The sequence below is a fragment of the Balaenoptera physalus genome (genome assembly GCF_965194825.1).
Source record: "Balaenoptera physalus genome assembly, chromosome: 19".
In the NCBI taxonomy this organism is placed as follows: Eukaryota; Metazoa; Chordata; class Mammalia; order Artiodactyla; family Balaenopteridae; genus Balaenoptera; species Balaenoptera physalus.
In genome coordinates, this window is record NC_138900.1 from 40,149,761 (window position 1) to 40,164,248 (window position 14,488).

The window sequence follows — 14,488 nt, forward strand, 5'->3', positions numbered from 1 at the left end:
TGCAAAACAAAAGACAACAAAACAAACAACCCTCAGACTAATACCTCTGCATCAGCTGTTTTGTTTCGTTTGTTTTTTCCCCCTATTCACAGAGGCAGGGTGTGGTCAAGTGCAGAAAAGACCATAAATAGACTGGGTTTAAGGAAAAGCCCACTATTTTTATAGATTAGAACAGGATGAGTTGTGAGAGACACGTGAAACTGACATTCAGCCGGGCTGGCCTGAAGATCCCTGACATAGGGGCTGAGGCAAAGCCTGGCCAAACCAAAAAAATGTGGCCACTGCTCCAGGCCAATGGCTCTGGCCTTTCATTTCCACCTTGCCTGTGAGACCCTGGGAGTCTCTGGCCCATCACGGCTCCTCCCTGGGCCTCCGAATTCTCCTCTGGATATTGGGTACAGTCTGCCCACCTTGCCCATCCCCCTCCCTCGGAAGTTTTGTGACTGACATATGAGTTCCTGGATGTGTAAAGGCTTTGCAAACTGTAGAGTTCTTAGCACTGCACTTGCAAATGCCTTTACTCCTGACTAAGGCTTCTTGGCCCTGCTTCTCCAGTCTGAGCAGGAGTGATATTGGTGACGTCGGCTGCTGCCACCTTTCGAAGGCTCTCAGGGCTGCCACCAGCTTGGAGGAGCTAGGGTGAGTTGCCTGTCCCTCCCCTAGACCCAAGACAACTTTGGCAGGGGAAGATGACAGAAGCAAGGGGCCCCTTGAGGACACTCTTCACTTCTGAGTCTCGTCACCTTCACCCACTTATATACTGCATCACCCCAGACCCAGAACCTCGGGAAACCCAAAGATAGGATATGAGAGTGTTGATTGCAGCAAGAGGGATTTAGGTCAGACACCAGGGAGAACATCCTAAACAGAAGACAAGAGTTTGGAGTCCTCACCCAACATAGGGTGAGGGGACTTTATCACTGTGGCTGAGGCCTTTCTCTAGACGTCGGCCTCCTCTTCTGGGATGAGGACACGGACAGGATGAGATGGGTGGCAGGCTGATGGTTGCAATTCCCCTGCTGTTCTCTCCCCAAGCTTGAGCCACAACCAGATTGGAGACACCGGTGCCCAGAACCTAGCTGCTGTCCTGCCGGGACTGCCTGAGCTCAGGAAGATAGAGTGAGTGGCCAGCCCTCCTGACACGGGTCCTCAGCAGCTACACCACCGTCCGGGGAGACTCTGGCTTCCCCTGCTAACATCAGTGTCCAGGCCCTGGGGCTGGTTACCTCCTGGAACTGTTGATCTGGGGACCTTGAGCCAGCCCAGCCTCTGCTCCTCCCTGGGCCTCTCTGTCCCATCAGGCTGGGACATTGTGTGGCGAGAGTGCTGTCTCTTAGGGCCCTAGCAGATGTGGTGGGGTTGGCGGGGGACGGGGGAGTCAAGGGTCTGACGTCTGCCCCTCCTCAGCCTCTCGGCGAATGGCATCGGCCCGGCAGGGGGAGCGCGGCTGGCGGAGTGTCTCCCGCTTTGTAGGCGCCTAGAGGAGCTGATGTGAGTGTCTGCCCGGGTGGGCTGCCCTCTGTGTCCCCGCAGGCCACCTGGCCCTTGGGTCCCCCAGTGGGCACAGGGCAGGGGTCTGGGGCAGGCCAGCCTGGTGCTCAGTTTCATCCCCTCTGCTCTTCCAGGCTCGGCTGCAACGCCCTGGGAGACCCCACAGCCCTGGGGCTGGCCAGGGGGCTGCCCCGGCACCTGAGGGTCCTGCAGTGAGTGGCCCCCTGCCCGCGGTGTGTGCAGGGTTAGCGGGAGGGGATCCCCCAGGAGCACTAGGGGATCAAGGCCCCCATCGGCTGAGCTGCCCTGCCTTAGGGGAAACTGTGGCGTGTGCTGGGGCTGGCTGCCCCTCCCCCGCCTGCTTCTCCCCTGCCTGCCCCTCCCCCGCCTACTTCTCCCCTGCCTCTGGAGTCTGGGACAGGGAAATCAGGAGACCCAGCCTCGTCCTGGCTCTGCCACCAGCCCCCTGTGGGCCCTTGGCCGAGCCCCTGCCCCTTCTGAGTCTCAGTTTCCTCATAGCTCAGCGTACCCTGTGAGCCAGTCTCTGAGGGTGAGTGAGGAAGGGTCAGCAAAGGGCTATGCAGGAGAAAAGCGCCCTGCCACTCTACAGTTTCTGTCCATGGTCTCATTAGAGCCCTGTGAGGCCGGGATTTCTACTTGCTCCATTTTCCAGGCAAGGGAACTAAAGCCCGGAGAGGTGTGGAAAGCTTACCCTATTAATACATGAAGGAGCCAGGCCTTGAACTTGGGATCTCAGACCCCCAAAGCCAGGGCCGTTGATACCCACCCAGGTCCTGTGTGGGTGGGGAGAGGGGTTAGGGTGGCAGTTACCCAGAGACTGTCTAAGGTCTGGCAGTGCAGCCGGAGACAAGGCTCAGGCTGGGGGGATCTAGCCCCCCAGTTCCCATACCTGGTCCCCCAGGCTCCCCTCACCCCTTCCCTTTCCTCAGCCTTCCATCCAGCCATCTTGGCCCAGAGGGGGCGCTGAGCCTGGGCCAGGCCCTGGATGGATGTCCACACGTGGAAGAGATCAGGTGAGTAGGGGCCGCGGAGCCTGGGCGGGGGGCCGGGGTGGGGGCGGGGGGCGCGGTCCGGGGCTTCCTCTCATGGGTGTCTCCCCTGCCCTGCAGATTGGCAGAGAACAACCTGGCCGGAGGGGTCCCACATTTCCGTCTGGGGCTCCCACTGCTCCGGCAGATCGAGTAAGTAGCCTCCTCTGACTACCGGGGAGCTGGGGTGCAGTAGGGGCAGTTCTTCTCTGGCTGAGCCTGACACCTGGGAAGGCTTTTGAAGTGACAGAGGCCTCAGGTATGGGGGGAGCCTGGAACTTAAAAAAAAGGGGGGCACTTTCCTAAGACTCCCAGCCTGCCCCAGATGCTGGCCACTCTGCTCCCTCCTGCTGTGATTGCAGGGTGGGGAGAGGGGCACTAGGCTGAGGGTGCCCCTGACTCAGATACCTCCATCCCATCCCCTTCTCCGTCTCCAGCCTGGTGTCGTGTGAGATTGACAACCAGACTGCCAAGCCCCTCACTGCCAGCTTCGTGCTCTGCCCGGCCCTGGAGGAAATCATGTGAGTGCTTGGGATAGCCCTGAGCTGGGCAAGGCGGGCACCTGGGGGCCTGGTTCCTTCCTCCCTGGAGGTCTTCCCATCTTGTACAGGGAAGGTCATTCTTGCTCAAAGCTCCTCTCGAGGAAGTTTTAACACTTGAGCTGCGAGTGTTGTTTGTCTAAGCTGTTCAGCCTTTCCTGCCTGTTTCCCCACCTGTGGAGGGTGAGGGGCAGTGGACCAGATGGAAATGGTTAGGACCATTTCCCGATTGTCCCTTTGGGAAGCATCTGGATAGACTACCTCACCGGGTTTATGGAGCCTTGATTTACGAACCACCTGTTGGTAGTGAGGAGTGGCTGAAACCAGCAGGCCCCCCGACCTGCCCACTGGCCATGCCCACCTCCCCCTTGGCCGTCAGAGGTGCTCGGACCTTGGGGCCTGGGAGTACTGCTTCAGGGATAAACTAGATTGCCAGGACTAGCCTGGGACCCTGAGCATGGTGGAAGAAAATGGGATTTCCTTAAGTACAGGACACAAGGGATTACAAGATTTTAGGTTTGCATCCTAAAGATTTTAATTCTTCCCATTACTTTACACCAAAGAGAAAGTCTCAGATCAGGGCTAACTCACCAAACACTGGTGATTATCCCTTTTTAGCCAGCAGGGGGCAGACCACAGGGTTAGCACCTTAGGAAGGACGCAGGTTCCTGCTAGAAGTTAATACCATTGTTTGCACTGTATTTATCCTTGTAACTACCTTCTACTTAGGGTCCTTAACACAAGTCTTTCATTGATAGTAGTGATAAATATTTCCTATGATCAGTTTCTTAAAGTGAAAAAAAAAAGAGGGGACGGAGGACTGATTTAAAGAAAAATATGAAACAAATAATATAGGCGGTACACGGATGTAGCAAAGTCAGGATGGAGGCACATGCACGGTGGAAGTTTGGATCATGATGTTTCCACAGACCTCGTGTTCTGAACTCTCAGGACAGCCAGCTCCTAAGCTGTCTGGGTTCCGAGGGATGACCAGCTCGGGAATGGGGTTGGGAGGTCGGAAGGAGCCTCCTGTGCCTTGTAAAGTCTTCAGGGAGGGCACGCAGGACCCCGTGGCACTCCCCCATCCCTGTGGCCCCCAGCCCTCCCCACCTGCCCCCTGTCTCTACCCTCACTGCTCTCCTGCCACTGACATTGGCACCCCTACCCTGCAGGCTGTCCTGGAATCTGCTCGGGGATGAGGCAGCTGCTGAGCTGGCCCGGGTCCTGCCGCGGATGGGCCGGCTGAAGAGAGTGGAGTATGAGGGGCACATCCGGGGAAGCCAGAAGGGGGTGGGGAGGGCCAAAGGGGGACCTGTGTCCTGGGGAAAGCCAAGAGGCCACTGGCTCAGGCCCCCGACTCCCAGGAAGCCCTCCTGGACTTGCTCACTCCTGTCCACTCCAAGCCCCTGTCAAGCTTAGCTCTCCCTGGGTCCCGGCCTTCAGCCTTCCCGCTGCACTGTTGAATGTTGAGTTCTCTAAGCACATGCATGGGGAGCCTTTGTCCCCACCCCCGACCTTGGCACAGGGAAGGGACACAGGGAATCACCCCTCCGGCCACCTTCTCCCCATCTCACCATCTCACGTCAGTCTCTTTCCCCTTCCTCCGCCGTCCATCGGGAAGCCTGGAGAAGAATCGGATCACAGCTCATGGAGCCCGGCTCCTGGCTGAAGGGCTGGCGCAGGGGTCTGGCATCCAAGTCATTCGGTAACAGGACTTGCAGGGGCAGGGATGGCTGGGGCTGGGGTGAGCACACCAACCTCTACAATGTAAAGGCACCTCCTGTAGGAGAAGGCAGGACCTGGGTCGGGAATTATCAAAGGAGACTTGGATCACACCATCAGGGATTTGGCAGCAAGCAGACCTGGATCAAATCCCGGCCCTGCCTGTTGCCGAATGCGTAACTTTGCATCAGTAACTCGACCTCTCTGAACCTCAGTTTCCTCCTTTGTAAAATGGAGGTAGTGATAGTATCTACCTCAGAGAGGTGCTCGGCAGAGTAAGTGATTATATGAAGCACTGAGCGCAATGCCGGGCACGTAGTAAGCACTTAAAATGGTAGCTATCATCAGGGCCACCACATACAGTTGTATAGGTGGTGCACTGAACTTCAGGGTATTGCATCTAAGGGACACCACTTACATAGTAGACGTCTAGTACACTACTAGAGTAGTAGTGAAGTGCCTCGCTCTATAAAACTCAATATATTATGACAATTTCAGACGATGGACGTAAAGTGTCTTACAGAAGGGGAGCTTTTTCCTTATTTGTCCAATGTGTCATATGAGCATGGCCTGGGGAAGAAGCTAGCTCCCGGGGAAGAAGATTGAGTGAAGGGGACTTCCCTGGCGATCCAGTGGTTAAGACTCCACGTTTCCTCTGCAGGGGGCATGGGTTCGATCCCTGGTCAGGGAACTAAGGTCCCGCATGCCGTGCGTCGCAGCCAAAAAAAAAAAAAAAGATTGAGTGGAAGAAGTCCGGGTGGGCATGGGGGATACCATCTCCCTAAGGTAGCCATGCTGGCCCAATACCTGCTCCTGCCTGCCAGGTAACTCTGGAAACAGCTCTTCCTCTTTGGGGCCTTGGTTTCCCCATCTGTAGGTAGGACAGAGGGCAGAGACAAGACAGTAGGTGAGCAGCTCCCAGTGCTGAGTGTCTGTCTCTGTGCCCCACAGCCTCTGGAATAACCCCATCCCCCCGGACATGGCCCAGCGTCTGCAGAGCCAGGAGCCCAGGCTGGACTTTGCTTTCTTCGACAACCAGCCACAGGTCCCTCAGGGCACTTGATGGCTCCCTCGAGACCTTTCGAATCCAGCCGAGTGATGCCAGCTTCCACCCGCCAGGATAGAAGACTCAGGAAAAGAGCCTCAGCTGGCTGTCCCTGTACCCTGCCCCACGAGGGAGAGACACGTTTTTCCTGCAACAGTCTTCGGGGAGGACTTTTTTGGCAACAAAGAGCCTAGTATAGCCAATAGACTACCCTACATCCCATGGGACATGCATGACCAGTCAGAAACATGTAACACAATGAGCATGTCATGGTGTGATGCGTGACACAGGTCACACGTGACAGCATTCCATGTGACATTGCATGAAACCTGCAGTGTGGCCTGTGGGTTAATGTCATGGGTCTTAGCACTACATGTGATTGGTGGTCCATATATAAGACATGACAGATGTCCATGTCATGTGCCATGTGGCTGGCCAGATGCCCTCAGGCTGGTCCAAGATCTAATTTATTACTTTTTTAAACCAAGTATGTATTTATAAATTGCATTTCCAGAGCAGCTAAGCCAGAAAATGTCTTCCGCCCAGAATGGGATGGGGAGAGCATCCAAGCACTGACCAGCCCAGTGGCCCGAGGGCCAAGGCCCTGGGCCAAGCCAGGGATTTAGCCATGAGGCTTCCAGATGAGTATCCTCCTGCCTCAAGCCTCAGTTTTCCCATCTGTGAACTGGATCACCCACTCTCCCTTAGTTTCCAAGGACTTTAGGCCCAGGTCCAGGTAGAGCCAGCCTGACCTTGGACAGGCCCAGTCCGTGCTGTGTAAGGGACGAAGCTAGGCCTAAGGGTGCAGGGGGTGGGGACTGCCAAAATATTCAGGTAAGGCCACTGGATCAAGCCACTACCTCAGCAGAATCTGAGTGAGCTCCCAGGGGCTGCATGTGTTACACAGTGTTCTCATTACTTCCAAGAGGGCCAAAGGGTGGCCCTGCTACACTGTAAGCCAAGTTTGACCAATAAATGTGGGTGATCTTCAGCCTCTAGCCTGAGTCTGATGTGTCCCACCACCTCACCAAAGTCAGAAGTGGTTCACCCCCTGCCCTGGGGACTGGAGAGCAGGGCAGACTACAGAGAGAGATGCTGAGAGGAACACTGGCCTGGGAGTCAGGAGGCATGGAGTCAAGTCCAGACTCTGTCTCTATATGTGGTCATGTGATCGTAGGCAAGTGACCTCCTCTCTCCAGAGCTCACCTGCACCATGAGGGTATTGTAGAAGCTCATAGTGTTAGAAACAGTCTTTGTTTGGCTTACATTATATTTACACTCTTTTCTGATTTAACTGTCAGTATTTTAAATTGAGAACTTTGACCCAAAATTCAGATTTTCAGCTTCTCGTAGGTGCTAGTCCAGCATTCCCACTCAAGAGTAATCTGCTGGGGATGTATGACTGTGTCCTTTAGATGTGGCACACATCCCTCAGTTCGCTGCAGTCCCCACCACTCCCCAGTGTATCCCCCCTCACTATTGCTGCTTGCCTGGTCCTTGTGAGAGCCTGGGAACTCCTGGCTAAAGGATTTCCACAGGCAGGTGGTACATCAAGAACATGGCTTTGGAAGTCAGACGGGCACAGAATGGAATGTGACTTGACCCCTTGCTGCCTGTCTTCAGGGCCAGGAACTGTTTCTGTACATGTTCGTAACACCCCCTGGCCCCCAGGACTTTCAGAGGGGTCAGGGAAGCAAAGTGTGCAAAGTCCCTAGTATGAAGAAGTAGGTACTGGTTACATGCTCGTTCTCTTCCCTTTTAGGGCTGAATGTTGTATGAAGTGAAGAGGTGTTTGAAATGGCAGGAGAACAGCACCGCCTCTCCATCACCTACCTGTGGGTTGAACAAGTCCATATCTGGGGAGCCTTCCTCCAGAGCTGCACTCCACTGTGAAAAGTGGAGCAGGGAGGGTGCAGTTACTACTGAGCACCACCGGAGGGCAGGCTGGCCCACTGGCGAGTCCTGAGATAACTTCACCACTGTACCCAGAATGAAGTTAGGAAGTGATGCTAGAGGCTGTTCCCACCTGGCTTGGGAACCTGGGATGTCCCAGCTGGCTTGTGGTTCACCTAGATGGCTTGGCCCTGACCATTGCCACCCTCCATGTTGTCCTCGGTCCCCCGCCAAGCATGAGGAGAAAGTCCTCCAGCCAAGTGCCAAGTCCCCACACCCCACACAGGGACACTCTTATCGGGCCAGGATCAGGGCACACCTGGCATCAAGTGGGGCCATCAGCCTGGTCCTGGGGGAGGGGATGGGCAGGTAGAGGATCCAAGAAGTTTACCTGGAAACCTTGAGCCCCAATTCAGTCTTTCCCTTCCGGGAAATGATGCCGAGGCCATCAGGGTGCACCTTCACGCCAAGGGGGTTGTACTGCTTCCTCCCCTTGCCTAAGACTGGAGTATGAATTCCACAAAGCCTGAGGAGCCTTTGACCGGGGAGGTCACAGACGAGGAAGGAACAGAGCACCGACCGGAAGCTCCAGCCCAGGTGAACCGCACACCAAACAGAGCCCAGAGCTCAGAGACACTTCATTTGCTGCTTATTTGTTTTCCTTTTCCCTTCTTCTTTCCTCTTTAGCTCTGCCCAAGTTCTAAACTCCAAGAAACTTGCAGCAGCTGCCCTGAAATAAACCACAGTACTGTCGGCACTGCAGAGCCGCCTGGGCCCAAGTCAGGTGCGGTCACCATGCTCATTTCATTAAGAAACTTCCTCTCCTGCCACCTACTTGTTTGGAGGCCTGGACTATTTTTCTACCCCATGCTGATGAGGTCTCCCTGCCCCTTTCCTCCCCAAAGTAAGCTCAGTTTAAACAGATCTATGAAAACAGATAAAATTCAAAGAAAAGTAAGGCTCTGGACCAGTAAGCAGTGCAATCAAAATGGTGCTCCCCGTTTCTGCGTGTGACTCTTCCCACTAAGAAGGTAATCGGGCTGGTAAGTTCCCATGTCTAACTGCCAGGCTGGGATCAGCTCATTTTGCTGCTTTGTCACTTGGCTTCCATCCTATGGTTTTACAGATTGAATATCCCACCTTTGTGATGGGAGTCACAGAATCTTCCTTCCCACTCCCTCCGGTCTCAAATCCTGCCAAATTGCCCCCTCTGTCCTTCCCCTAAACATACACGTGTCTGAAATCCACTGTCCAGGCCAGTACCTCTCGAACTGAAAAATCATAGTTACAGACACTGCAGTGTGCATTGAATCATCTGTGGATCTCGTTAATTTGCAAATTCTGATTCAGCGGGTCTGGGGTGGGGCCTGGGATTCTGCATTTCTAAGAAGCCCCCAAGTAATGCTGCTGGCCCACACTTAGTGAAACTGCAGACCGGTGAGTAGATCTCAATCCTGACTGCACATTAGAATCACCTGGGGAGCTTTTTAAGCTGCCTGTCTAAGACTAGAGTGGTATTTAGAAAGCTCTGCAGGTGGTTCTGATGTGCAGCCAGCGTTGGAGGCCCACTGGTCTGGAGTATGCTCCCCCTCAGAGAGGCGAGGTAAGCCTTTGCACCTACCTTCCTTAGTTTTTGTCCTGGTAGATCCTGGTGACCCTCCTTTCCCAGATGAGGACACCGAGACCCAGAGATTTTTCCTAACTTGCCCAAAGGTAAGCTAGTAAGTATAGTAAGTGAAAGCTAGTAAGTGGTAGCACCAGGAATTGAACCTGGGTCTTCACAACCTTTTTTTTAAACTTTTTTTTCTTTCCAGTTTTATTGAGATATAATTGACATACAGCACTGTATAAGTTTAAGATGTGTGATATAATGACTTGATTTACATATATTGTGAAATGATTACCATGATAAGTTTATTAACATCCATCATCTCCTATAAGATACAAATAAAAGAAAAAAAATGTTTTTTCCTTGAGATGAGAACTCTTAGGATCTACTCTCTTAACAGCTTTCAAATTTTGTGACTCTTAATCCCACAGGTGCTGCCCCAGTTTCCTCATCTGTATGGTGAGGGCACAAGCAAAATGAGTCAGAGCACAAGGACCTACTTTCTCCAGCTGCAAAGATGACCTTATGCTTCATCTCTACACTCCCTCAGGTGGGATCTGAATCCTCTGTCGCCTGCCTCACCTGGTTACGGTTCTGTAGGGCTTCACTCTCTGGGACCTCCTCTAGACCCATAGCCACAACCTCAATAACAATGTCCTCCATTTTACAAATAAGGCCCAGAGAGGAACAAGATTTGCCCAAGATCCCACAGCAAGCATTCAGTGGAGCTCAGATTCCAACTCTGGAACACTAAGGGAGGGAGGGCGTTGGGGTGACCCTGGCTGGGGACTTAACTGGTCTGTGGGTCTGTATGTTCAAAGAGAAGGGTCCCCAGGAAGGCGAGAGGGCCATATGACCTTCCTGACCTTGCCTCTGCCCCCCAGCCCCTCCCTTGCCTGGCCAAGGCCAGGCCTGAGGGCGGTGGCCCCAGCCAGAGCTGTGTATGCCCTCTGGACACATCCGGAGCGTCCTAGAAAAGACCTTGCAGTGGCTGGTTTGGTACAGATCCGCCCAGGACTGGGCCCAGGGACAGCTGGTCTTCCTCCCACCCCCAGCCACGCCAGTACAGCACCCCACCACCCCAGTGTGTCTCGAAGCCCCCCAGAGCTGGAGTCCTCCCTCCCCTTCAGCCCTTGGAAGCCACACCTTATTGCTCATCCCACACAAGCCCCGGCCCTGCCCTGGCTGCCCAGAAATCAACATTTGCCCTGAGGAGGAGGTGACAGAAGAGGAACTTTCGCAAGAGAACAGAGGCCAACTGGGGTCCCCAGGTTGAGTCCCCTAAGCCAGAAATCTGTCTCCCAGGCTGTGCCCATAGGCCCCGCCCCTGCACACACATGCATAGTATAGTGCAAGACTGGGGCTGATGGAAATGTCTGGGGCTGACTGGAGGGCCTGGGGAGGTGGAGGGAGGCATGGACATCCTGACCCTGGAAGGGGATATCCCTGCATTAGAGTGACCACAGCCCTGGATCTTAAAAGTAGCAATAACAACATGCTAGCCCTGGGGTCTAGGCATGCGTGGTACCAGGCTAGACACCAGATACCAAATCGATCCTTACATTTTACACAGGAGGAAACTGAGGCCCAGAGCATTGAGTGATGTCACCCAGGCAGTAACTGGACAGGCTGAGATTCAAACCCGGGGCCATGACTCTACGCCTGAGATGTAGGAGTGCAGTGAGCCACACCCACCTCTCTCCGTGAGATCCCTGAGGGGATGTCTCCATCGCTGATGTGTCTCCACATCAACCCCCTTTGTGGGCAGATGGTATTTTCCAAAGATGGCCACTATAATCTCTCCCCGCCCACATGCTCTTCCTACAAATGACAATGACACTCCTCTCACCTAGGGGCGGGGTCTATGGAGAGAGCCAGTGACTACAGCAGAAGTGACATTATATGAATTCCAAAGCCGAGTCCAATAAAAGATAATAAGGCTTCTACCTGGTTCCCTTGGGATACTCACTCTTGGAACCCAGCCACCATGCTACCAGGAAGCCCAGGCCACATGGAACTGGAACGGTCACAGTAGGTGTTCCAACTGAGGTCCCAGCTGACAGCCAGCGTCAATTGCCAGGCAAATGTGTGCGAAAGCCTTCTAGGTAACTCCAGGCCCTGTCATGGTCTGACTGCAACTGTTTGAGAAATCCTGAACAAGAACTGCCCTAGCTGAGCCCAGAGGCCCCCCAGAGCCATGAGAGATGATAATGCTTGGGGTGATTTGAGATGTAGCATAGATAACTGGGACACCCTCCATCCTCTCCCCGCTCACATACACCTGAGTCCAGCCAGGGCCTGCTACGCAGGTGGTGCTATTTCAAGTCACTTTAATTCACAAGCCATACGCGCATGCGTGCACATACCCTAATATCAGCCTGTTTAGGGAAATTGAGGTCTCCCAATTGTGCACAGAGAAGTCTCTACCAGGGAAAGGAAAGACTTCAACATTTTGTAGTAACAGCCTTGTATTGTGTGTGGATTAAAGACAGACTGCAGAATCAACCCATGATGGACACTTGGCCTTAAACAACTGACCTCTGGGCTCTCCTGATCCCTGACATTTTTATAAAAAGCTTTATTGAGATATAATTCACATACTACAGCACTCACCTCTTTAAAGCATACAATCAATGGTTTTATCTACAGTTGTGTAACTATCACTATAATTTTAAAACATTTAAAATCATTGCCTTCTTTCTCTATGGCTCTGTCTAGTCTGGACATGTCATATAAATGGAACCATACAATATGTGGTCTTTTGTGACTGGAGTCTTTCACTTAACACAGTGTTCTCAAAGTTCATCCATATTGTATATACGGCATACCTTTCTGTGGCTGAATAATATTCTGTTGTATGGATAGACCACATTTTGTTTATCATTCATCAGTTGATGGACCTTTGGGTTGTTTCCACTTTTTGGCTATTCTGAATCATGTTGCAATGAACATTCATGTACAAGTTTCTGTATGGATGTATGTTTTCATTTCCCTTTCCTAGGAGTGGAATTGCTGTGACCTGTGGCCTTTGTACTCCATCCCCTTGGCCAGGGATCAGGTATCTTTTTCCCCCTCAGCAGGCCCAACGACCTCATCCTTCAGGTCTCCGAGAGGAAGCCTCGCTGACTCCTCTGGCTGAGTTGGGTCTTCTGAACAATCCTGCCTCAAACCTTTGCGCTTTTCATACAGTAATATGATTGCTTGGGCCATGGTCTTGCCCCTGAGAGGTGAGCAGCTTGAGGGGAGGCACTCTCTGCTTGGGTTCACCACTATCCATCCCAGTGCCTGGCTCTCCTGCTCTGGAGCCAGGAGAGGAGAGGGATTCTGGGGGCCAGATCAATCAGAAAAGGCTTCCTGGAGGAAGAGGGGCTGCAGCTGGGTCTAAGAACACCTCGATTGGTTTGCCCCACAGCTGGGCTGAGGGCTTTGAGGACTTTAGTTGGAAGAAAGATGAGAGTTTGGAGAAAAGAAGGATGGATGGAGGTCGGGGTTGGGGTGGCGGGGGGAGGCAGGCAGAGAACAAAGCCCAGAGCCCTGGGGCTGTTTAGCAGCCGCCCTCTAAGGCTACAAAGTGCCTGTGACTCAGCCGTGGAGGGAGGTTCGCAGGCTGCAGCGTGAGTCTCCCAGTTAACCCTCACCTGCCTAGAATGGAAAACCCACAACCCAGGTGCTCTGCGTTAACTCCCAGATGCCCAGTCCGTGAGCCCCGGGGCCAAGGGCTTTCTTTGGACGTGGTCTTGAGATCCCTGAGCCAGCTCTGTCCCCCACAATCCGGTTAAATGAGGCTCCTCTGTCTGAGGCACTGGATGGGGAAGAGGGGCGGGGGGAGCGAGCACATAAATACTGCCGAGTGTCCTGCAGCACGAGCGCCCAGCGACAGACGAATTTCTTAAGAATTGGTGCCTCTTCTAGGGAAAAGAAGGCCACCGCCGAAGGGCGGACTCGGCGCTAGGGTCTCAAGGACCCGCTAGACGCCCTCCCGCTGACTAGCCCCAGGCACTGTTGGAACTGTGTTTATCTTATCGTCTCCGTCAGAGAAATAACGCTTGTGTCATCTTCCCAGTCCCTGGCGGTAACAAGAAAACGCCGAGCTCTTTTACTATCGAAAGAAAAAAAAGGAAGAAAACACAGCGATCGTAGTGCTGCCCAATACAGCCCAGAACCAAACCCCGTGGTGTATCCCCCGAGGGTGCAGCGTTGAGCCGAACAGCCCTTGGGGTCGAGGCTGCAGGCGGCGCCCTAGGGCCTGGCAGGCCCGGGCCGACCCCACCCCTCGGATCCCGCGTCGGCAGCCCTGAGCGCACAGTGCGGACAACTCGGAGGTGCCAGCGGCTCGGGCGAGGCCGGCCTGGGGCGAGTGCGAACCAGCGGCGTTCCGATCCGCGGAGTCCTAGCCTGGAACGTTCAGACCCTCGGATCCCGGCCTCGAACGTTCGGACCCTCGGATCCCGGCCTCGAACATTCGGGGCCCCGAGGCACTGACAAGCCGGAGTGCCTGGACGCGCCAGCCGCGGGCGGGCGGGCGGGATATCATCCCCGCTCCGCCCGTGGGAGCGCTCGCCCCTCCAGGAAGCTCCCGCCTCGCCTCCCACTTCCCGCCCCACGCCCGCCCCCGCCCTCGGCCGAGGGAGGAGCCCGAGCAGCCGCCGCCGCCGCCGCCGCAGCCACCGCCCGCCCGGCCGGGGAGGAGGACCGGACCTCGAGCAGCTGCGAGCGCACGCGAGCTGGCCATGGCCGCGGGGGCAGCGCCCTGAGCCTGTCCCGCGCCCGCGGGCCCAGCCGAGCAGGGGAGCTCCCGGGGATGCCCCGGTGGCCCGGAGTGCGGGGAGCGGCAGCCGCGCGGTGAGGGTAGCGGGACCCGGGGTGAGTGGGGCCCCGGCGGGGAAAGGGGCGGGCGGGGCGCCCTGGCGCGAGGGCTCAAGTTCGGCCTTGGGGCTCGGCTTCTGGTGCCAGTGGCGGCTTGGAAGGAAGCTGGGTTCCGCTTCGGGGGACTGCGGAACCCCAAGCCCCCTCCACCCGCGCTCACCCAGACTCCGGCGTTTGGGTGACTGAGCTCCGACCCGGCCACGCGGGGGCGCTCCGGCTTCGCCCCGACCGCGGGGGAACAGAGGGCAGGGTGCCGGGAGGACGGTGGCGCCGC

The 14,488-nt window shown here is 55.1% G+C and overlaps 3 protein-coding genes across 12 annotated transcripts in view; all 3 read left to right on the forward strand.

Annotated features, from left to right (window-relative positions):
- The window catches only part of NLRC5 (NLR family CARD domain containing 5), a 90,005-nt gene extending 83,169 nt beyond the window's left edge, over nucleotides 1-6,836 (forward strand). For all 4 annotated transcript variants that reach the window (XM_082436969.1, XM_082436968.1, XM_082436971.1 and 1 more), the window contains 10 exons: nucleotides 556-639; nucleotides 1,036-1,119; nucleotides 1,408-1,491; nucleotides 1,626-1,703; nucleotides 2,442-2,525; nucleotides 2,622-2,693; nucleotides 2,978-3,061; nucleotides 4,252-4,335; nucleotides 4,701-4,784; nucleotides 5,753-6,836. In XM_082436969.1, the coding sequence (XP_082293095.1) occupies nucleotides 556-639; nucleotides 1,036-1,119; nucleotides 1,408-1,491; nucleotides 1,626-1,703; nucleotides 2,442-2,525; nucleotides 2,622-2,693; nucleotides 2,978-3,061; nucleotides 4,252-4,335; nucleotides 4,701-4,784; nucleotides 5,753-5,864 (850 nt within the window). In that variant the 3' untranslated portion in view covers nucleotides 5,865-6,836. The remainder of the gene's footprint in view (nucleotides 1-555; nucleotides 640-1,035; nucleotides 1,120-1,407; nucleotides 1,492-1,625; nucleotides 1,704-2,441; nucleotides 2,526-2,621; nucleotides 2,694-2,977; nucleotides 3,062-4,251; nucleotides 4,336-4,700; nucleotides 4,785-5,752) is intronic.
- Nucleotides 6,837-6,941: 105 nt separating this feature from the next.
- LOC309648437 (uncharacterized protein) lies at nucleotides 6,942-13,841 on the forward strand. The gene is made up of 5 exons (XM_082437025.1): nucleotides 6,942-8,336; nucleotides 8,427-8,523; nucleotides 9,385-9,452; nucleotides 9,780-9,898; nucleotides 10,404-13,841. The coding sequence occupies exons 1-4, from the start codon at nucleotides 8,250-8,252 to the stop codon at nucleotides 9,867-9,869; spliced, it is 342 nt and encodes a 113-aa protein (XP_082293151.1). The 5' UTR covers nucleotides 6,942-8,249; the 3' UTR covers nucleotides 9,870-9,898; nucleotides 10,404-13,841.
- A 169-nt stretch (nucleotides 13,842-14,010) lies between these two features.
- Nucleotides 14,011-14,488, forward strand: part of CPNE2 (copine 2) — a 55,459-nt gene continuing 54,981 nt past the window's right edge. For 4 of the 7 annotated variants that reach the window (XM_082436988.1, XM_082436992.1, XM_082436991.1 and 1 more), the window contains exon 1: nucleotides 14,012-14,211. The gene's annotated coding sequence lies outside the window, so the exon portion shown is untranslated. Of the gene's footprint in view, nucleotides 14,212-14,488 lie in introns of all 7 variants that reach the window. The other 3 variants (XM_082436994.1, XM_082436989.1, XM_082436993.1) reach the window with 3 other exon arrangements.

Coding starts and splice junctions, on each gene's coding strand:
- LOC309648437 (XM_082437025.1), top strand. CDS start 8,250: ATGAATTCCACAAAGCCTGAGGAGCCTTTGACCGGGGAGGTCACAGAC. Junction 8,524..9,384: donor GCCGCCTGGGCCCAAGTCAG/GTGCGGTCACCA, acceptor TTGTCCTGGTAG/ATCCTGGTGACCCTCCTTTC. Junction 9,453..9,779: donor TTTTCCTAACTTGCCCAAAG/GTAAGCTAGTAA, acceptor TTAATCCCACAG/GTGCTGCCCCAGTTTCCTCA.